A 21,978-nucleotide genomic window follows, 5' to 3' on the forward strand; every position below is an offset into this window, starting at 1 on the left:
AGCTTTAAGTATATTTTGTTTATTTTATTAGAAAGGGGTCTCACTATTGACTAGGTGACATCAAACTCTTGGGCCTCAGGGATTCTCTTGCTTCGGTTGGGACTGTGCACACCACACCTAACGTCTCAGTGTCATTTCAAAGCTATTGATCTAATAATGCATTTTCTGAATTCCAGGTAATCTCAGGTCTGTACCAGAGAGCATTCCATCACTTCTCCAAGGCCGTGCAGTCAGCTGAAGAGGAAAACCAGCTTTCCTGCTGGGGCCATGAGGCTGCAACTGAGCAGGCCCATGCGTATATGACACTGGTAGGTTTCTGTGACCAACAGCTCCGAAAGGTAGAAGAGAGTGCATCCAGTGCATCACAGAAGAGAAGTACAGGTTAGTACTCTCTATGTAAGCTTGAAAATGTATAGGTGCTTTTGACAGTGTGCACGCTTGTGTGTGTGTGTGTGTGTGTGTGTGTGTGTGCACGTGTGCGTGCATGTGTGTGCATGTGTTTCAAATAGTAGATATTTTGCTTTGTTTCTTCTTTAGAGATGATAGTATCTCCAAGCAACATAACTGTATTCAATAGAATCTGCTTATTTATTGGAAATTTTGGGATTTCAATCAGCCTTGATAATGCTGGGCAAGAACTCCACCACTGAGCTAAGACTCCATCCCTTAACTTTTAGAGACAATGTCTTACTGTGTAGCACAGGCCAGCCTTGAACTTGCCATTCTGTTCTGCCTGCCAATGCTAGCAATGCACATGTGAGCCATTGCACCCGACTCATTTGCTTCACGTCACTTATTTTACTTGCCATTTGTTATTGGTTCAGGTGGTTTGCCTCTTGCTCTGGGAATAAAGTCAAAAGCATAATCCAGCGTGTGCTCTCAGTCCAGGACAGAAACTGCTTCCTGAAGGATTAGACAAGCATGTGACTTTTCTTAACTGAAAGAAAAGCACTGGAGAGGGAACAGTGATAGACTTTAAAAAAAAAAAAGCCAAAAAAGGGAAATTAATTACTATTAATTATTTGTCACATTTATGGTTTGTATGCTAATCATCACTTTCCTTTTTACTGTCTTTGGTGCTGTAGAATTGGAAGCATATCCAGCACTTGTGGTGGAGAAACTGTTACGAGCATTAAAGTTAAACTCTTCTGAAGCCAGGCTGAAGTTTCCTAGATTACTTCAGATTGTAGAACAGTATCCAGAGGAGACCTTAAACATAATGACAAAAGAGGTTGGTATTCTTGAGAGTGGAAGAGAGCTTTCAGGAATTAAAGACACACGTTTATTTATATCCAGACTCAGTGTGTGTAATATACACACACATGTTCTGGCCTTTTTTTTTTTTAACCTTTGTGTGTATACACATGCTACATCGTGCTTGTGGAGGTCAGAGAACAACCCTGGGTATCATTCCTCACCTTCTGCCATGTTTGTAATTTGGTGTGATCCTCCTGTTCCCCCTGCGTCTGAGGACTCCAGATGAGCGCTACAACATATCTGACTTCACATGGGCTCTGAGGATCCAGACCCAGCCCTTTCTCGTGCTAGTACAGCAAAGCCTTGCCCGCTGAACATCTGCACAGTGCCATATTACAGCTTTTCCAACCAACACTGAGTTCTGCTATATGCTGAGTATTTAGTGGATTAAAAGTATGAGTGTTCACATTTACCTACTTTCCTTTGTGGGTATAGTAAGAACTATATCTGAACAAGGACCAAATCAATCAAGGAGGAATATTTCTGAACAGATTGGGACTTTGTATGGAATTTTTCAACCCACACAGATGAAGCTACAGTCTGTAACATCTGTTGGTATCTTAGCCTAGGGAGAAGACTAAGTGGGAATTGAGAGGTTTATGTATGCACATGTAACAGTCTGCAGCCTCAGTACTTTTGTTCCATGGCTCACTTGGGGATCCACATGCTGGCCATGCCCCTGTCCTGTGGGTTCAATCTGTATAAGCAGACTCCATGTATAAAAGAATAGGGCCATCTGAAAGGTTCCTTCATATTTTTACAGATTTATAACTAGAAAATAGACACAAATTTTGACTTGAAAATAAGAGTTCAGAAAGGACTAACAGGTACCTACTACTTTATGTAGCAAGATCTTGTCTTTTGTGTGTGTGCATGAGTGCCCAGGCTAAAGGTCCATTTCTGTGTCTTCCTCAACTTCTCTCCACTTTATCTCTTGAGACAGAGTCTCTCCCTGTACCTAGAGCTTGCCAATTAGGCTAGGTCCTGTCTTTTCCTCCCCAGCACGGGATTGCAGGTCCATGCTACTGCACCTCATCTCCCCATAGGTATTGGGAACTGAACCCAGTTGTATTTTACCAACTGAGCCATCTCCCCAGCTATGTATAGCAAAACCTTACTGTTTATCTGTAAGCCCTGAGGGTTGCCGTGTTGTCAGGACTCTCTCTCTCTCTCTCTCTCTCTCTCTGTTCCTTCCTTTCTTCCTTCCTTCCTTTCTTTTTTTCTTTCTTTTTTTATATGTATAGTGTTCTACCTGCATGTATGCCTGCACACCAGAAGAGCTCTCATTATAGATGGTTGTGAGCCACCATGTGGTTGCTGAGAATTGAACTCTGGACAGTGCTCTTAACCTCTGAACCTTCTCTCCAGCCCTGGGTCATGACTTTACCCCATGAGGGCGACTCATCCGCTTGAGGGCCTACCATGTTGTCAGGGCTCTTACCCCATGAGGGCCTAATATTCATGATAATACAGTAAGTAAAATGGAATGTATAGCTGCTACAAGAATGAGGTAAATTGGTCTTTGTTACTTTTATATTCCTGTGATAAGATATCATGTACAAGACAACTTACAGAAGACAGTGGTTTTGGAGGGCATCCAGTTTCAGAGGATTAGAGTCGGGAGCCTAGCTACAAGCAGGCAGGAATGGCATGACGCTGTAGCAGTAGGTGAGCTCTCATCTTAAGACAGCCATCATGGAGACTGGGCCCACTACGAATGGTGGGAGTCTTGAAATCTCAAAGCTCACCCCTAGCACCCCTCCTCCAACAAGGCCATACCTCCTTATCCTTCCCCAACAGTTCTACTGACTGGGGACCAAGCATTCAAATATATGAGCTTATAGGGGCCATTTTTATTCAAACCACTATAGCAAGTATTCTTTAAATATTTTAGAGTGTTTTATTTATAAAAATATTTTAGAATTTTAAAGTATTCTTTAAATACAAAGAATATGTATGTACCTGTACAAAAATTGCTTGAAAGAATCCAAAGTTTCCTTAGCTAAAGAGAGCTAAGAGAGAGACTTGCATATAAGACATTTCATATTAAACCTATTTTGCCTTTATAGCCTTTATGGTTAAATAGTGTCAAGTGTTTGGTTCATTTTCAAACTGTAGTTTTCTGAATTTTAGATTTCATCCATTCCTTGCTGGCAGTTCATTGGTTGGATCAGCCACATGATGGCCTTACTGGATAAAGAGGAAGCCATTGCAGTGCAGCACACAGTGGAAGAGATTGCTGATAACTACCCCCAGGCCGTCATCTACCCTTTCATAATAAGCAGCGAAAGCTACTCCTTTAAACAGACTTCTTCCGGTCAGAAGAATAAGGCGTTTGTTGAAAGGTAATGCTTTGGTGTTGGGCTGATAAGATGGATAAAAATTTTGTGTGGTGAAAGCAAAAACATGCAAATACATTTGAACTTTTCATGAAGCATCAAAATTCTTAGACTTCTCTTGAGTTTATCTTTTCTCCGTATACTTGTTACAGAATTTCTCTATTTTTGAAAATATTGTCTTAGGTGCTTGCCTGCATGCCCGTAGTTTATAATCTTTTGCATAATATATAGATTAAATATAGACTATTTATTATATTATAATACTATTATATTAAATAATATATAGACTAAATGAGATGCTTTTTGCATCAGTTCTTGTCCTAATTGGTTTGCCCTTGACACAAGCTAGGGTCATCTGGGAAGAGAGAACCTCAATTGAGAAAATGACCCCACTTGAGTAGCCTGGTGGGGCATTTTCTTGGTTAATGATTGATAAGAGATGGCCCAGCTCAAGTGGATGGTGTTGCTCCTGAGCAGTTGGTCCTGGGTTGTATAAGAAAGCAGGCTGAGCAGGGCAATGGTGGCACACACCTTTAATCCCAGCACTCAGAGGCAGAGGCAGGTGGATCTCTGTGAGTTCAAGGCCAGCCTGGTCTACAAGAGCTAGTTCCAGGGACAGGCCCCAAAGCTACAGTGAAACTCCGTCTCAAAAAAGGAAAGAAAAAAAAAAAAGTAAGAAAGAAGCAGGCTGAGCAAACCGGGCTTAAGGAGCAAGCCAGTAAGCAGCATTCCCTTCCTGCCTTGAGGTCAAACCCTGACTTCCCTCCCCAGGGATGTACTGTTCCCTGAGAACTATACACTGAGCTACTGAGATAAACCCTCCCATCTCTAAGTTGTTTCTCTTTTTGGTGTTTATCACAGTGGTAGAAACCCCAGCTAAGACTGCTCTAGAGCTGTCCTTTAAGACACATTGGAGTATTGACATGGTAATGCATACCTCTAGTCACAAGTACTCTAGAAGTTGTGACAGGAGACTGTATATAAACAATATACTGCAAATAAATAAAAATATAATAATATGAATCCAGAGAAACTGGGGAGATAGCTAAGATGGTAAGAGAGCTTATTCTGCAAGCACAAGAACCTGAGTTCCATCCCCAGCACCCATGGCTGTATGTACTTGTAGCCTCAACATTGGGTTGCAAAGACAGGCAGATCCTGAGTTCTTACTGACCAGGCAGCCTAGGCAAAACAATGAGCTTTGGGCTTATTGAGAGACTCTGTCTCAAGGAAATAAGGCAGAAAGTGAGACCCACTCCTGCTTTGTGCACACACAAGTGCACACTCTCGAATACTCACGTATATATATATCGTGTCTGTGTGTTTGTGTGTGTGTGTGTGTGCGCGTGCGCGCACACGCACACACAGAGAGATCCCTCTTCTAAATTGGGGCACAATAGATAGCCTAAGGTGTCATCTTTTTCACTGCTGTGGTTATGTATAAGTTGAGACTAACGACATAATGAGCCTTGGTGTGACCTACACAAGAATACCTTGTAAGTGCATTGTTTCCTGGGCACATCCTCCATCAGAGTTATTTTGTGCATTGAACATCATCAAACATCAGTAAAACCAATTCCAAACAACAAACTCTACTGATATCAAAGGCATTCGTTGACTTAAGAATTACAGTGAGTGATTCAGTACCCAGAGTAGGTTTTTCTACTCTCCCAAAATACAGAAACGTCAGTATTAACTAACATAAATGAACAGAATATTCTACTCAATAGCTACAGAATGCACATTCTTCTCAACAACCTATGGTACTTTTTCCAAAATAGATCATATTTTAGGACACGGAGTCTTTATAATATTGAATAAATTAAATAATCTCTCTGGTGACAATGGAATCAAGCTATAAATCTAAGAGAAATTTAATTTTTAGTTTAGTAGTTTGTAGTTGTAAACAATATGCAACTCACAGAGTCTAAACAATGCACTACTGAATGATGACTGAGTTATTGAAGAAATCAGGAGAAAAGTTTTTGTATGCCTAGAATTAAATAAAATGCAAACACACCAGAGCCTATGGAAAACAAAAGATTCTAAGAAGAAAGTATAAGATCTTAGAAAAATAAAAACAAGCCAAGTTCAAAATCAGTATAGTAGTAAATAATAACAGTCACAGCATAAATTATTGATTTTTTTTTCTTCTTTTGGTTTTTCAAGACAGGGTTTCTTCGTATAGCCCTGGCTGTCATGTAATTTGCTCTGTAGACTAGACTGGCCTTGAATTTACAGAGATCCACCTGCTTCTGCCTCCTGAGTGTTGGATTAATGAAACAGAAATGTTGTTTTTAGCTTCAACACAGTGGCTGTGCTCTTTAATCTACTGCTATTTCAGCCAGCAATTGTTGACTCTGCAGTTACCCACCTACTTCTCTGGCAGCGGCCCTGCTGCTCAGACCACAGCCTTGCGGGAATTCTGTTCCTGTAGGCACTGGCTCTGTCACTGCCGCTAAAGGTAACTTCAACTAAATCTGTATCAATTTATTTATAACAGAACTCAAGAGTCAAAGGCTGGGTTGAAAACCTGCTATCTCAGAGAGATTGAGTAGCAACTGGCTAACCTTTCTCCAAGAAGCATGTCCTTCTGCCTGTCTAAACAAACAAACAAAAAAAAAGCCACACCAGTCAAAGTCCCTCCCTACTACTTCCGGTGCATCTCTCTATCCCTTCCAGATGCCCTCTGCTGCTCTGTGATTACTTTCTGTCATCTAATTGCTAACTCAACCTCCTGACCCGAGGCTAATTTTATGTAATTAACAAAAATGCAGACTTGGGGTTCACACTGTGATCGAATATCCCTCAGAAGATTAATTTCTGAAATAGACTACTAAAAAACTAAACACCAAAAATCCCACACAATCTAACTAATAAATGGGCTCATGAAGTGAGCTATAATAAGCAAAGATATGCAGGTAGCTCTGTAATTATGTGGATCGTTACAAGTATATTCCCAGGAATATGTAACTAGATCATATGGTAGTTCTATTTCTCTTCGTTTTGCTGCTGTCCTGACATAGGTTTCACTATGTAGCTCAGAGGCTCTAGTTTTTGTTTTCCTAGTGTGTGTTTTTGAAACCTTCGTCAAAGATTTGGTCACTACATGTACCAAGTGGGTTTATATATGGGTCCTCTCTTCTATTCCGTTTTTCTACCCATTTGTTTTTGTGTAAATATCATGCAGTTTTTGTTACAATGGCTCTGTAGGGATACCTCCAGCATTGTTCTTTTTGCCAGGGATACATAATGAAACCTTATCTCCAGACAGTAACAACAACAACAAAAATAGACCTACTAGACCTACTACATTATCCATCTCTGCTATTCCTGTGAACATACTGTTAAGAAACCACATAACTACAAAGACCTGTATATCCTTATGTACTGTGACACTATTACAACAGCTAGTTGTTGGGATCCGCCTAAGTGAGTAAACAGTGTGTGATAGATACTACATAGAGTTTTAGTCAGCCACAAAGAAAAACAAAATTGTGTTGTTTGCATGAAAATGAATAGAGTAAGACCTCATCATATATTAAGAGAAATAAGCCAGACTCAAGCAGATAGCCTCTCTTTCATATGTATGTCCATCTGACATGAAAGTAGAAGCAAAATTGTCTGGGGAAAGGAAGATACTCATAGGTGGGAGCGAAAGTCGAGGGTCTTAGGAAGCAGAGATGGTCAAAGTCCATGGTGTACTTGAATAAATTGTCTTTATGAAATCATCACTATGTATGAATACAGTCAATAAGATAATTAAAAATAATTATATTAGACAGCTGTTTCTGACATGAGCTGAATTTCTTTATTGCCGAGTAAGATGAACGACATATCAGTTGTCACAGTCTGTGCACACAACACTTGCACCACCTTGCCTCATCAGCTACACCATCTGTGAACAGAGTCTCTAGAACAGTAGGACTATTTTTAAAAGTGAACACATGAAAAATATTTGTGAAGAAGCACCTGTCCTACTTCAAGATGCTTTAAAACAAATTATATTCGTCAGTATCCATTCTTACTATAGCTCTATTCCCAACCTTCTTAATGCTGCAACCCCTTAATATAGTTCCTTAATATAGTTTTGTGCTGACCCCAACCATAAAATTACTTCCATTGCTACTTCATAATTGTAATTTGCCTACTATTATGAATCATAAAATAAATATCTGATATGCAAGACATCTAATATGCAACCCCTGTGAAAGTATCTTTCAACTGCCAGAGAGTTTGACCCACAGGTTGAGAACCACTGTCAATCTAATATATAATTCTCAAATCACTACTTCCTTGGACTGTTCGTTGCTCTGTGTGTGTGTGTGTGTAGGACATGAGTTTGTATGTATAAAAGTATATGTTCTAAATCTATATTTTAAATATATAAAAATAGACCTGGTTACTACCTAAACCTGGTGGTGGTGGTGGTGTTCTGAAACAGGATCTCTGTGTGTATCCCTGGCTGTCCTGGAACTCTCTGTGTAGACCAAGGTGGCCTTGAGTTCACAGAGATCCACCTGTCTCTGCCTCTGAGTGTTAGGATTAAAGACGTGTGCCACAACACTTGGTCTAAACCTGGTACTTTTTTATAGGATAAAAAGTAAACTTGATCAAGGAGGAGAGATTCAAGTTTTTATTAATGCCCTAGACCAGCTCTCCAATCCTGATATGCTCTTTAAGGTAAGAAAACAGCTTTGACAATAAAAAATGAATGTGAACAGCATTTGTGGATAGTCTAACTTTTTTCTTGATTCTTTCCTCTCTCTCTTTTGGCACAGGACTGGGTTGAGGATATGAAAAATGAACTTGAAAAGAATCCTGTGAATAAAAATGATATTGTAAAACTGTATAAAAGGATGTACAGTGCCTTGGGTGACCTTCAGGCTAAGGGCTTGGGGCCCTTTAGAAGGAAGTTCATACAGGTATGGCTAAATACAGTTGCCTTGTTGGTAGCAGCAGCATTCACATTTGATTGGGTCTTTACTGTTGTCTGTTGTTAATGAGTTTGATTTAGATCAATGCCTTCTGCAAGATAGAGTGCTTGAGTATGTTTCCATTGAATATGTTTCCATTCAGTGGTGACAAGTGGGTCAGTAGGCAAAATTTTGGGGTTCTACTACTATGTTCCCTTCATGCTCAGATTCTGGTATCTGAAAATTACATGTAGTTCAGTGCTTTTAATTCTAAGATGACTTAGGTATTGGGTCAAGAAAGTATTTCTGCCTTATATGAGGTTATAAGTATTCTGAAGCATGTATTTGGGGAACCAGTTTGGGTGCTCAGAGACACTCTACAGATGCAGTGCCCAGAGTCAGAGGGATTGTGTAAACAACACTGCTTATAAAAAGCTGTATTTCAGACAAGTGTGACAGAGGGGAATTTGTCAAACACTCAAAATGTTTTAAAGTCTTGGAATAGTCATAAACGTAAAGCTTTTTGTAATATACAATGGAAGCAGTGGCCATAATAGTAAATTTTTAATTTTCAGGCCTTCGGAAAAGAATTTGACAAAAGCTTTGGGAATGGTGGTTCTAAGCTGCCTACAATGAAGCCCAGTCACTTCCGTAATATCACTGATGAACTACTTGTAAGGATGAGAACAAACCTGAAGCCGCCTGGGAACCTGAAAGAGTACTCCCCCTGGATGAGTGCATTCAAAGTGCAGTCCCCGGGAAATGAAGTGGAGATTCCTGGTTAGTTAACATCCTATAGTGACAAGAACACTCCTTAAGGAGAATAACGTGGCAGCAAGAACTTTTGTTTTCCAAGTAATGACACTGGGATCCTGGGGTGTGTGTGTGTGTGTGTGTGTGTGTGTGTGTGTGTGTGAGAGAGAGAGAGAGAGAGAGAGAGAGAGAGAGAGAGAGAGAGAGAGAGAGAGAATGAGAATGCAGGAGGGGTGTATATATTGTGTGTAGCATACATATATATGCATATAGAGGTCAGAAAACAACCCAAGATATTCATTCTCTCAACCTTGCTTGAGGGACAGAACCTTGTTTTTTTCTACTTCGCATGCCAGGCTGGCTGGCCTGTGTGCACCTGTGCATTCTCCTGTCTCTGCCTTCCAGTTCTAGCTAGGACCACAGATAACTGCAGCTATCGTACCTGGCTTCTGCATGAGAGCGGGAGATTTGTGCTTGTGCCAGAAGCACTTTTACCTAATGGATCATCTCTTTTTATTATTATTTATTTATTTTTGGTTTTGTATCTGTGGGGGTAAATTCATGTGAGTGCAAGTACCCACAGACCAGAAGAGAATGTTGTAGCCCCTGGAGCTGGAGTTAATAAGTGGGCATAGGCCACCGGGCATGGGTGCTGGGAACCAAACTCAGGTTCTCTGGAAGAAGAGCAATTGCTCATAACTGCTGAGGCATCTCTTCATGTCCTTCCCCAACCATATTCACTATCAGGAAAACCCATACTGATTTAGTACATGTGTTCAGATTTCCGTTTAGTGTTTACAGTAACCCCAAATCATTGATTCCTACTTGCTTGCCCGTAACTTTTCTTCAGGAATAAGTTCAAGTGTAGAGAGGCTGCTTCCTGGGAGGCCACGCCTGGTCCCATTCAAAGAGAGCAGCAACAGGAAAACAATTTATGACTCTGAAATGTCACATGCAGCAAACTGTCAGAAGAAATTCTTCTATTCCATGTTTCCCAACCTAGAATTTCCCCCACAAAAAAGGAGCGTTTTAATCTGGTGGCTGGTTTTCCCTTCTCAACAAAAGTAAGAGAAAGCTTGGAAGAAGCAGTCTCTTCACTGTTGACAACTGTGTAGTTACACTCACCAGCTTCAGGAAAAAAGGCTGTAATTTTTTATTTTTCTTTCTTTATTGTTGTTGCTGTTTTGTTTTAGCACGGGGTCTCACTGTGTAGACCAGGCTGACCTGGACTCACAGAGATCCGCCTGCCTCTGCCTCCTGAGTGCTGGGATTAAAGGTGTGTACTACCATGCCTGCTATGGCTGATTTCTATAAATTAAAATTTTGAATTAAAGAAAAAATAAGTATCATGTTACATCAACATATTTTGTTAAATCAACATATATGTCTTAAAATGTGAGTTTTATACCAGACGGTATCTAAGCAAGGCTCTGTGTCTGTTTTAGGCCAGTACGATGGCAAGGGCAAGCCACTGCCTGAATATCATGTGCGGATCTCTGGATTTGATGAGCGGGTATGTTGTGTTTGTTATCATTGGCTCTGTGTCATTTGATGTGTTGGTCAACTTCACAGTAGCCTGTTGTTCCCAAATTATTATATTGATCAGATTCCTAAAGGTAATGTCTCCTGTGTTTCAGTATCAGTTGTATTTAAGAGTATTGTAAGTTAAGTGCCAAATGGTCAGCCCCGAAAACATATATACAAGTAGCACTATATGGTCTTAATAGGTTATGTTTAAGAATATATATGTAAATACAAATACTTATATGACTGCAATAACAATTGATGAAAATGGAAGCCATGAATTTGAAGGAGAGGTGGGAGGGTTTGGAAGGAGAAATGTTGTAATTAAATTACAATGTCAAAAATAGAGAAAAATATAGTAAATGAAGTATAAGCTGTATATATCCATTGTAGGTTATGTGTAGAATTAATCTTTTATAAAAGAAAACCATTATGGTAGACATCACATGTTGAGAAGGATATCCATGGTTTTAGGCAGTGTCTGTAGCCAAGAATATTGAATGTACATGAGCACAGCCCTCAAGATGACAGATGGCCCTGGAGCCTCAGCCCATGCCACCTGAGTGTTCCCAGAGAGGGCTTTCTTTGAGGGATGCATCTGCCCTGACTAGGGTGTGGTGAGCTACTCTAATACTGTTTTAAGGTTTTTTGGTTTTTTTGGTTCCCCCTGCCCCCGCTGCAGTAGTGCACACTGTAGCCCCAGCTACTCAGTAGGTAGAAGGACCACTTGAGCCCAGGCATTAGAAACTAAGCCAGACAACATAGCAAGATTATTTTTTTTAAAACAACAAATCTCTTAATGTTTAAAGGTAAAAGTAATGGCCTCCTTGAGGAAACCAAAGCGCATTGTTATTCGAGGCCATGATGAAAAGGAGTACCCCTTCCTGGTAAAAGGCGGCGAGGACCTCCGTCAGGACCAGCGCATTGAGCAGCTCTTTGAGATCATGAATGCCATTCTCGCTCAGAATGCTGCCTGCAGTCAGAGAAGCATGCAGTTAAGGACTTACCGTGTGGTGCCCATGACCTCCAGGTATGGTCCGAGTGAGACTATATGTATAGGGGAAGGGTATATACATACATCCCACCCTGTCTGAGCCCTAAAGTATGTCTGTAGGTGCTGGAAGTGTCCCATGGACAGAACTCAACTAGACTCACATATGAAAGTGAGTGAGGAAGTGTAGACCGGACAGGAAGAAATTTGTTTTGCTTTTATTCTTCAGAACATTTTTTCTGATGAAGAAGGAGCAGTTGGGATTTGTTTGCACTTATTTGAAACATTGTATTTTATTTTTCAGATTAGGATTAATTGAATGGATTGAAAATACTATGACCTTGAAGGACCTTCTTTTGAATAATATGTCGAAAGAGGAGAAAGTGGCTTATAGCAGGTAGTGTGTTCTTATGTCACATGGGATGGCCTGGAAATGCGTAGCGCTCTGCCTACACTAGAGTTTAAGGAACATGACAGCTTTTTAAATTTCACTGTGTAGTCCAGGCTGGCATTGGATCCTGAGTGCCAGGATTGGAATCATTGACTCATGCTATCAACCTGCCCCTCAACTTGTAATTGTTTGACTTCTGAAAGCTCATTAAGAAAGCTACAGCACAAACTTAAAAGTGACCAAGTATATGCACACTACAGTGTGTCCGCCTGTACAAGTGCTGACTCTCACCTGTGCAGTGTTACTAAAGGCTTCTCAAATTCAAGATGAGCATTTTCTGGCATTAAGAAAATACTTTATCATACCTAAGATGGGTTTTATATATATCTGCATTCAGGAAATGGTAAAGAAATATCTGGAACTAGTCAAAAAATAAGGAAAAGCAGATGTTTTGTGAATGATTTGTAAAAGTGGCTTATGGTCAAATGAGGCCTACCAGCAGCAATATTATTATTGCCAGGCTGCCTTTCAGGGTGACATGCCTGGGTCACAGACTTTGGTGTTTATTTTAACATCTCATTTTTCTCTGCATGAAGAGGGAAATATTTTGCACCTGATTTGATTATGCCTGAGTTTTCACATAAGGAAGTTGTTTGAGTTTATCCTGGAGTCATTGAAAGTTGTATTTATTCTTCACTGTTTTTTAATAAAGTTTCAGTATTCTTTGCCATGCAGAATACCTCCTTAATTCTAATTCCCTTTTCCCTTCTTGCTAGTGATCCTTATGCACCAGCTCGTGAATATAAAGACTGGCTAATGAAAATGTCGGGGAAAAGTGATGGTGGAGCCTATGCACTAATGTACAAGTAAGTTTGGTTTTGATTTACATTTGTTCATTCTTCTAAAAAATGCAAACTTTTGAGTCTTAACCTCACAAAGATCTACCTGCTCTGCCTAGATGATACTATATTTTAGTATAAATAGTTTTAAGTTCACCAGAATTTGGTTCTAATGAAATGTTTGTCTTAAATCACAGAAGAGCTAACCATACAGAAACAGTCATGGCTTTTAGAAAAAGGGAAAATAAAGTGCCTGCTGATCTCTTAAAGTAAGTATATTTGTGACTTCACAAACACTAGTGGCATGGCAGGAACTATATGTGATTTATCTCTCTCCTAGGCGGGCTTTTGTAAAGATGAGCACCAGCCCGGAGGCCTTCCTGGCACTACGTACCCACTTTGCCAGCTCTCATGCACTGTTGTGTATCAGCCACTGGCTCCTCGGTATTGGAGACAGACATCTGAGCAATTTCATGGTAGCCATGGAGACGGGCAGCGTGATTGGAATTGACTTTGGACATGCATTTGGATCAGCTACTCAGGTGTGTTGTCCTTAATGCCCGCTGATGATCTAGAAGTGGAATATGTATTCGTCAGGGTTCTCTAAAGGCACATAACTGATGGAATGAATACATACATGGGTTTCATTAGAGTGACTTTAGTCTGTGGTTCAGCAGTCCCACAATGACTGTCTCCTGATAGAAAGGCCAAGAAGCAAGTAGTTGTTCAATACAGGAGACTGGATGTCTCAGCAGTCCTGGTCAGGTGCTAGAGCCCTGGAAGATTCCTAGAGAGCTGCTAATCTTCAGTCGAGGTTGGAACCCCAGAGAAGTAGATTCTAACACCAGCAGGGGAATACCTCAGCAACAGGGTGTTGACCTTGCTGTGAGACCTATGGCAAACAGACAGAAAGCAAATTTTCTCCTTCTATACCCTTTGTATAGGCTGCCACCGGGTGTCTTCTCACCTCAGAGCATCCCTTATAGATGCACCCAACAGCTTGAGTTTTCATTGATTCCAGATGTAGTCAGGTTGACAGCCAAGATTGGCCATCACATCATGTGACTTTGTAACATCTCCAGAAATTAATTAACGGAGCAATGATGGGTTAAGTTGGCTGTGGTGGCATGGTCCTAAAACCTGACACTTTTTGAAGAAACAAATAATATCACCCTAATCCTAGCTGGCACCACCGGTCACCCACATCGGCATGGTCCAGGGACAGCATGACAGTCAAGTGCCTACATGGTCCTAGGTGGCAGCCTTGCCCCAGGCATCCATTCCACCTTTGACAGTAACAATAGCCATGGACATCACTGAAGATTCTGACTGTGGTAGGACCATGGGCTCAGATGTGGCCCTCAGCCACAGTTCAGGTTCAGATGTCACCATGGCTCCAGGTGGCAGCACATGCCACCCAAATCTGTATGACCCTGATGGCCACATGGCTCTCAAACACCAACATGGCCTCAGGTTTCAGCCCAGACTACAGACCTCTGCATGGCCCTCTGTGGCAACAGGAGCTACAGATATCAACCAGAGCCTGGCTGCTGCAGAGCCATGGTTCCAGACATAGCCCTCGGCAGCAGTCCAGCTCTGGACATCACCACAGATCTGGTGTGGAAACACAGGCCTGTTTGCAAGGCCTAGCCCCTGTGGGGGTGGCACAGCCCTCACACCCAGACATGGTCATAGGTGGTGGCCCAGCCTCCGGGCGTCCACAGGGCCCTCGGTGGTAACACGAGCCACAAACGTCAACACAGACCACCACAGCTTCCTCAGGACCTTGGGCCCTGACGTAGCCCTTGGAGCAGCCCAGGTTCGGACATCACCATGGTCCCAGGTTGCAAGCATGCCACCCACGTCAAGCCAGTTCCTCACTGCCCTTGCTGTCCCCAGCACATGCACCTTTCGGCCTCTCTCTTCCGTTTCCCCACTGTGTGCTCTCTCACCTAATGGTGCTCAGCTGGGCAGGCTCAAGGTCGTTGTCTTCCCACTCCAGCAAGAGTCCCAGGGCAGAGCTGCAGCTGTCCTCCATAGGCCCAGACATGGCGACGGCTGGGCTCTGCTTAATCACCACTAACTTCTCTGCTCCAGCTGACCAGCACCAACTGTCCTAGTAAAACACAGGTTTAACTTCAATAGTCCTGGCCTCTTGTTAATCACAGCTGACTCTTTAGTCCCTGCTAACCAGAACCACGGATTCTTAGCCCGGCTGGCTGGGTAGAGTCTTTACTTCCCTCTGAGATTTCACACGTTAGGCCTCTATCGTCTGCACTGCTCTCAACGTTCTCATACTCCAGGCTTCTACGGAACAGCACACTGAGCTCTTAACACTCAGTTGCTTTCCAGCCCATAGTTCCAAAGTCTGTCCACAATCCTTCCAAAAGCAACACGGTCAGGTCTGTCAGAGCAGTACCGCAGTATCCTGGTGCCAGCTTCTGTCCTAGGTAGGGTTGCTATTGCTGGGATGAAACACCGTGACCCAAAAACAAGTTGGGGAGGAAAGGGTTTATTTGGCATAGATATTGTTGTCCATCATTGGAAGAAATCAGGACAGGAACATGGAGACAGGAATTGATGCAGAGGCCATTGAGGAGTGCTCTTACTGGCTTGCTCCTCATGACTTGCTCAGCCTGCTTTCTTATAGAATCCAGGAACAACAGCCTAGGGATGGCACCATCCACAATGCACTGGGCCCTCTCCCATCCATCACTGACTAAGAAAATGCCCTCAAACCACTGACAGTGGGACCAGGATTTATCCCAGCTGCTTGAACTGTCTTTTTAGAACCCATTCTCTTTTGAGGGATACCTTGCTCAGCCTAGATATAGTGGAGAGGGCCTTGGTCCTGCCTCATGAGGAGTATGGATGGAGAAGGGGGAGGGGTGGGAGGAGAGGAGGGAGTGGGGGATGGGATTGGTATGTAAAATGAGAAAAGATTGTTTTTTAAAAAATTAATTTTAAAAATGCCCTCAGGCTTGCCTACAGCCCAATCTTATTATGGCATTTTCTTAATTGAGGTTTCCTCCTCTCATATGACTTTAGCTTGGGTCAAGTTGACATAAAACTATTCAACACAGTGTGTTTACTTAAATATACTTTTTTCTCTGTTTAGTTTCTTCCAATTCCTGAGTTGATGCCTTTTCGTCTAACCCGCCAGTTTGTCAATCTCATGTTACCAATGAAAGAAACGGGTCTTATGTGTGCTGTCATGGTGCATGCCCTGAGGGCTTTCCGCTCACGCGCAGGTCTGCTCACTGACACCATGGAGGTTTTTGTGAAGGAGCCCTCTTTTGATTGGAAGGTATATTTTGGTTTTGTATAGACACACCCATGTTTCGTTTTTATGATGAAAATGCATCAAGTTGCATTTACTGAAATATTTAAGTTGTTTTGGTTACATTTCTCAAAAACAAACACTTGTTTGGAGAAAACTTAATTATTTTGTTGTTTGATACTAACTGGGGGGTGACAGTATAGACCCATTGGTAACAGTAACTCTGAGTTCTCTCAAAACACAACTTGTGGTGGTGGTGGTGGTGGTGGTAATTATAGCAGGTGATTATAAACTATATCTGAGCTAGCCCAGAACTCATTATGTGGCCCAGGCTGTTTTAGAACTCTAGCGAGTCTTGTTTCAACTTCCTGATTTCTGGGATTACAGCCATCTTCCTCCCAGCCTAGAACTTTTAGCAAAAATATTTAGGTTTTTTTTTTTAATACTTTGCTTGCATATATAAGTGCGCCGTATACATGCAGTGCCTGCAGAGGCCAGAAGAGGGTGTTAGAGCCCCTGGAACTGGAATTACAGTAGGTTGTAAACCACCATGTGGTTTTTGGGAATTGAACCCTGGTCCTCTGTAAGGACATCAGGTACTCTTAGTCCTTGAACTCTAGCACCCAACAAAAGCCTTTGATTTAGAACTCATTCACGTGAATTCTTCCTTAAGCGTAGGAATGGATAGTGCTGTTTGAATGGAAGGTTACCCAGAATATGTCCCCAAAGCAGTAAACCCAGCAGAGCTCATCCTTTTATATGGAGACTTTTTCTGCTGTCTCTGCATCATGTGGTCACGGCGATATAGTCCACATCAGGATTTATCTAGAAAGCTGTTACAGATCTTTGTTTTAGGATCATTGCTTGATTTAATGTTTCAAATGAAATTGTATATACTGTTATAATTAGTAGAGAAAATTGTGTTTTTTCCCTTTAGTGCTTTGAGCAGAAAATGCTGAAAAGAGGAGGATCATGGATTCAAGAAATAAATGTAACTGAAAAGAATTGGTATCCTCAGCAGAAAATACGCCACGCTAAGAGAAAATTAGCAGGGGCCAACCCAGCAGTCATAACTTGGTAAGACTTGATTGTGAACACGAAATCAGTGTGCGTTCAGCAGCGCTAAGCTCTTCAGACACATGAGAGCAGTGTGGCAGCTCTCACTGTGCACGTGGGAAAGTGCATCTTAGGCAGGCTTCCACTCCAGCCCAGGCCTGCGAGGACGTGCTCACACCTGTGTCATCTGTCCTGTGCGTCTCTCCAGCCAGCACCAATGCAAGAACCAACTCATACGAGGAGTCTTGGAATTTCCATTTGCCTTTGTAGTTGCTAGGGCATTTGACCCATTTGGTCCTGATGAGCACAAGATCTCATTGTGAAGAGCACAACGTCAGCTTCTCAGATAGTATTCTGGGCTGCTTTGACCTTTCATTTTTTTTTAATTGAAATCTAAAGCAAATAGAAATTTATAGGTAGTATTCCTAGTAAGTAAGAAATTTAAACTTTAATTCTAAGCAGTAGTAAGATATACTCTGTAATTGACTTTATTTTTAACATGAGTACCAGGTCTATACAGTGATTATTGTTGACAAGAGAATGAAATTAGAGCCCTGTCTCACATTACTTGCAAAAATTAATTCAAGATGTATCAGACTTAAATGCTAAAGACTTAGGAAAAAGTTAAGTTGGTCTTGAATTGAATTTGGCTATGACACTTGACGTGGCTAGATGTGACACCAGAAGCACGAGCAAGAACAAGATAGACAAACTGAACCTCAGAATTCAAGGCTGTACTTTACAGGATGCAATCAAGAGCATAGGAGGGTAGTGTACTAACCCGGCAAGCATAAGACCTGGGTTCTATTCCCAGAGCTGTTAAAGTGAAAGTGTAACGGTTGGAAAAGTAATCAGCAGTAAGAGCGCCTGCTGCACATCCAGAAGTTTCAAGTTCAGTGCCAACCACCCTCACAGAGTGGCTCACAGCCACTTCAGCTCCGTGGGAATCTGATACCTTTTGGCCTTTATAAGCACACACAGAGACGTGCAAGTAATTAAATAGTTTGGTTTTGTTGATTTTCTTTTTTTCTAAGTAGTGAGGCTAGAGACATGACTCAGAAGTTAAGAGCGTTTTTTTGTTCTTGGAGAAGACCCAGATTTGGTTTCCAGCACCCACAATGGTCTGTAACCCCAGTTCCAGGGGATTTGATGCCCCTTCTGGCCTCCTCAGGTCTCAGACATCCTGTGGTGCACATTATATGCAGGTAAAACATCTATACACATAAAAATAAGTCTTCTCTTAAAAATTAGGACAGTGCACAGACGGACAAAGTTCTTATGAGTCATACATCTGAGAAAGGTCTAATAAGTTCTTTAAAAGCACAGTGCAGGGTAGGGGTAGTGGAGAGATGGCTCAGTAGTTAAGAGTGCTTGCTCTTTCCAGGGGACTACAGTTTCGGTTCTCACTTTATAGAGTTAATAACCACTGGTAATTCCAACTCCAGGGGATCTGATGTCCTCTGCTGGCCCTTGGAGGCACCCACAAGCACAGACACAAATCTCAAAAATAAGTTTTCTAATGTCCGTTGTGGTGGTACAAATATATAAACCCAGCCTGTGGGAGGTAGACGACATCCTGAGCATGTACCAAGTTTGAGTCTGACCTCAACAAAAAGTGACCTTCTCTCAAAAACAGAATTCTTAAGAAAATAGAGATCGATAAATAAAATCCTTTATAAAAGCAAAATTGATAACCTAATTTCTAAAGAAGATCAAAGGAATCAGACATTTCTCTAAAGATGTGCAAATGTACAAATGGTACAAACGACCAGTAATTGTGTGAAGAGTCATTAAGGAAGTGCAAATGAAGTTCTGCATCTTGTGTGTAACGACAACTTTCAGATGAGATGTGAGAAGTGTGAGCAGGGATGTGGAGAATTGTAATTATGGTAGGAATGCAAAATTGTGCAGTTGCTACGGTAAACAGCCTGACTGCTCCTCAAGAAGCTAAATAGAATTAGCATTATACCCAGCAGTTCCACTTCTAAGTGTCTGCTCTAGAAAAATAAAAGCAAAAATTTCCAAACAAATGTTAATAATTATATTACTCATGTTTTGTTTTCCTACTAACCCAAACTTTGAATTCAAAGTTTTGAGTGGCAGGAAGAAAATAGTGTATAAATGATGGTAAACTATTTGTAAAGGATAACCAGCTATCCAGGTCAAAAGGGAAAAATCATTTGTTTGTGTTTTCATATTTGTTCAATATTTTTTCCAGTGACGAGTTATATCTAGGCCATGAAAACTCATCTGCCTTTGGGAGTTATACAGCTGTGGCTCGAGGAAACAAAGATCACAACATTCGTGCACAAGTGCCAGAGAGTGAACTTTCAGAAGAGACTCAAGTGAAGTGCTTGGTGGACCAGGCCACAGACCCCAATATCCTTGGCCGGACTTGGGAAGGATGGGAGCCTTGGATCTAACGTCTGCGGTAGTTACCAGCTATAAAGCATTCCATCATTGAGGGAATCTCCTAGACCCTCACTGACAGCAGGGTATTACTTGAAGAAAGGAGAGAAATGGACTTGGTAGTGCTGGTAAGATGGCTCACTTGCTGCACTAATGACCTAGCTTCAGTCCCTGGAGCCCACGTGATGGATGAAGAGAAGCGACTCCTGCAAGTCGTCCTGTGACCTCCATACATGTGCCATGTCTTACATTCACTCACACACACACAAGTTGTCCTGTGACCTCCATACATGCGCCATGTCTTACATTCACTCACACACAGACACACACACAAGTTGTCCTGTGACCTCCATACATGCGCCATGTCTTACATTCACTCACACACACACACACACACACATTTGAAAATAAAAAAATATGATAAATATTTTTCCTCTTTTCAACTCTTCATTTCATTGATTTCTTTTATTTTTTCTTTCATTTCTATTTAATTAATTTCTGCTCTGATCATGATCGTCTCTATCTACTGTTGTTGGGTATGGTAGGTTTTTGTGTACCATGGTGCATGTGCAGATAACCTTACTCAGCACTCTCCAAGGCACAGTGACATTAAAAGCATTTTATATCTTAAAATACGTTTTTCTATCCTGCATATAACCCTTGACCATAAAAAGGGGAGACTTTTAACTCTCTCAGGACTACGAAGTTAGTTTATATTTTGCAACCTTGGCCAGTTAGGGGCTCTCTCCCTATGGTATCTGAACAAAGACCATAAAACTGAGGTTGGTAAGTTGCTCAGAGAGTTAATCACTGTCCTTGGTAATCAGCCAGACCTGACAACACAGTTAAGTTGCTTCGTACTTTTTACCTTGGCTCAACAAATCAGACAGCTGACTCCGGGTCTGATGGTATTTTCTGTGAATAGTTCATCTTACAACCCATTAGCAAGGCACCTGCTCTAATCTAAAGTTACTTTGAAGTTTTATATCAGTTGATAGTATATGTCTATCTTGGCAGCTGGGGAAATACAGCTGTTTTCTTGATCTTTAGAAGTGTTGTGGTAGTGGTTTGGTGCTTATTGTTTTGTTTTGGGGAATGTTTGAGGCAGAGTCTCTAACAGGTCCTAGATGTTAATCTTGACAGGGAGGTTAATTCTAATGAACACGATCAAGTAAAGATGAACAGACTAAAGGGTAAACTGTGTCTTAACAGGCCACACTGTAGCTTCCACAAGATTCTTGTCTTTGTTTTTGTTTTGTTTGGGTTTTGGGATTTTTCTTTTAAATTTGGTTTTGTTTTGGAGGGAGTGGTTGCAAGGGTAGAGGGTGGATTTGAAGGAGATAAATGGGATTGGAGTACATAATGTGACATTCTCAAAAAAAATAGTATAAGTTCAAATAAATCCTAATTTGGTGCAAATTGACATTAAAACTATCACATACCCATAGACAAATGCTAGTCTCAGCTTTACTCAGAAACCTCCCTCTGTAGTGAACAGCAGTGACTGCAGAGACATGAGCTGCTCAAGACGCTGAGGACCGGATGATTGAGTGCTCGACCCTGAAGTTTATACTGCCCCTTCTAAGGCTCAGGGGACATGGAAGAGTGCAAAGAATGTGAAAGCCAAAAGATAAGGAGAAGGGCTGTAGCCAGAGGTTTTCTGTACTGGCACAGCCGTATCTGATGGGAACAGTAACAGTAATAAAGCCAGCATAGCTGCTTGACAAAGATCCCTCAAAGCTGGGCTGCCATGCCACCTTTGGTTGTCATTTCCACTGGTCACATACTTGGGATCCTTTTAATTTGGGGATATTGGATTGATGGGAAATTTCTTATGAATCATTTATGCTTTCTGCTTCTAAACTTCCCCAGGATAGTCCTGAACATGCAACCTCTGCCCCCCCCCACACATTTTTGGGAGATACCCTTATCTACTTGAAGGTCTCCCTTACACTTTGGAGGTTATGACACACAGCGGTCCTCAGCGTCTTGAGCAGCTCATGTCTCTGCAGTCACTGCTGTTCACTACAGAGGGAGCCAGGGGTCTCTTTATGAAACTATGAGACACTCTTGAAACTTCTATTCATGTACTTAATCAGGAACTAGATAATCAAAACAAAGTAAATTCAAAAAGCTCAACAAAATTTGGTGGACTAATTATGGGGTTAGTGTGAAACCTGGCACCAGAGAAATTCCCAGGAATCTCTAAGGATGGCCCCCGCT

General features: G+C 41.6%; 1 protein-coding gene across 2 annotated transcripts in view; it reads left to right on the forward strand.

Moving 5' to 3' along the window:
• Prkdc (protein kinase, DNA-activated, catalytic subunit) overlaps positions 1-20,388 on the forward strand; it is a 165,153-nt gene extending 144,765 nt beyond the window's left edge. The window contains exons 72-87 of one of the 2 annotated variants that reach the window (XR_015737081.1): positions 177-381; positions 1,086-1,231; positions 3,391-3,602; positions 8,192-8,279; positions 8,378-8,521; positions 9,088-9,292; positions 10,711-10,778; positions 11,599-11,819; positions 12,085-12,177; positions 12,948-13,037; positions 13,208-13,279; positions 13,351-13,552; positions 16,129-16,317; positions 17,228-17,367; positions 19,565-20,024; positions 20,078-20,388. Coding sequence is in view for 1 of the 2 variants with exons in the window: in XM_048452450.3 (XP_048308407.3) it covers positions 177-381; positions 1,086-1,231; positions 3,391-3,602; positions 8,192-8,279; positions 8,378-8,521; positions 9,088-9,292; positions 10,711-10,778; positions 11,599-11,819; positions 12,085-12,177; positions 12,948-13,037; positions 13,208-13,279; positions 13,351-13,552; positions 16,129-16,317; positions 17,228-17,367; positions 19,565-19,769 (2,280 nt within the window). In the remaining variant the exon portion in view is untranslated. Of the gene's footprint in view, positions 1-176; positions 382-1,085; positions 1,232-3,390; positions 3,603-8,191; positions 8,280-8,377; positions 8,522-9,087; positions 9,293-10,710; positions 10,779-11,598; positions 11,820-12,084; positions 12,178-12,947; positions 13,038-13,207; positions 13,280-13,350; positions 13,553-16,128; positions 16,318-17,227; positions 17,368-19,564 lie in introns of both variants that reach the window. The other variant, XM_048452450.3, reaches the window with a different exon arrangement.
• Positions 20,389-21,978: the final 1,590 nt, after the last annotated feature.

This window comes from Myodes glareolus, chromosome 2 (assembly GCF_982192425.1).
Source record: "Myodes glareolus chromosome 2, mMyoGla1.1, whole genome shotgun sequence".
Lineage (NCBI taxonomy): Eukaryota > Metazoa > Chordata > Mammalia > Rodentia > Cricetidae > Myodes > Myodes glareolus.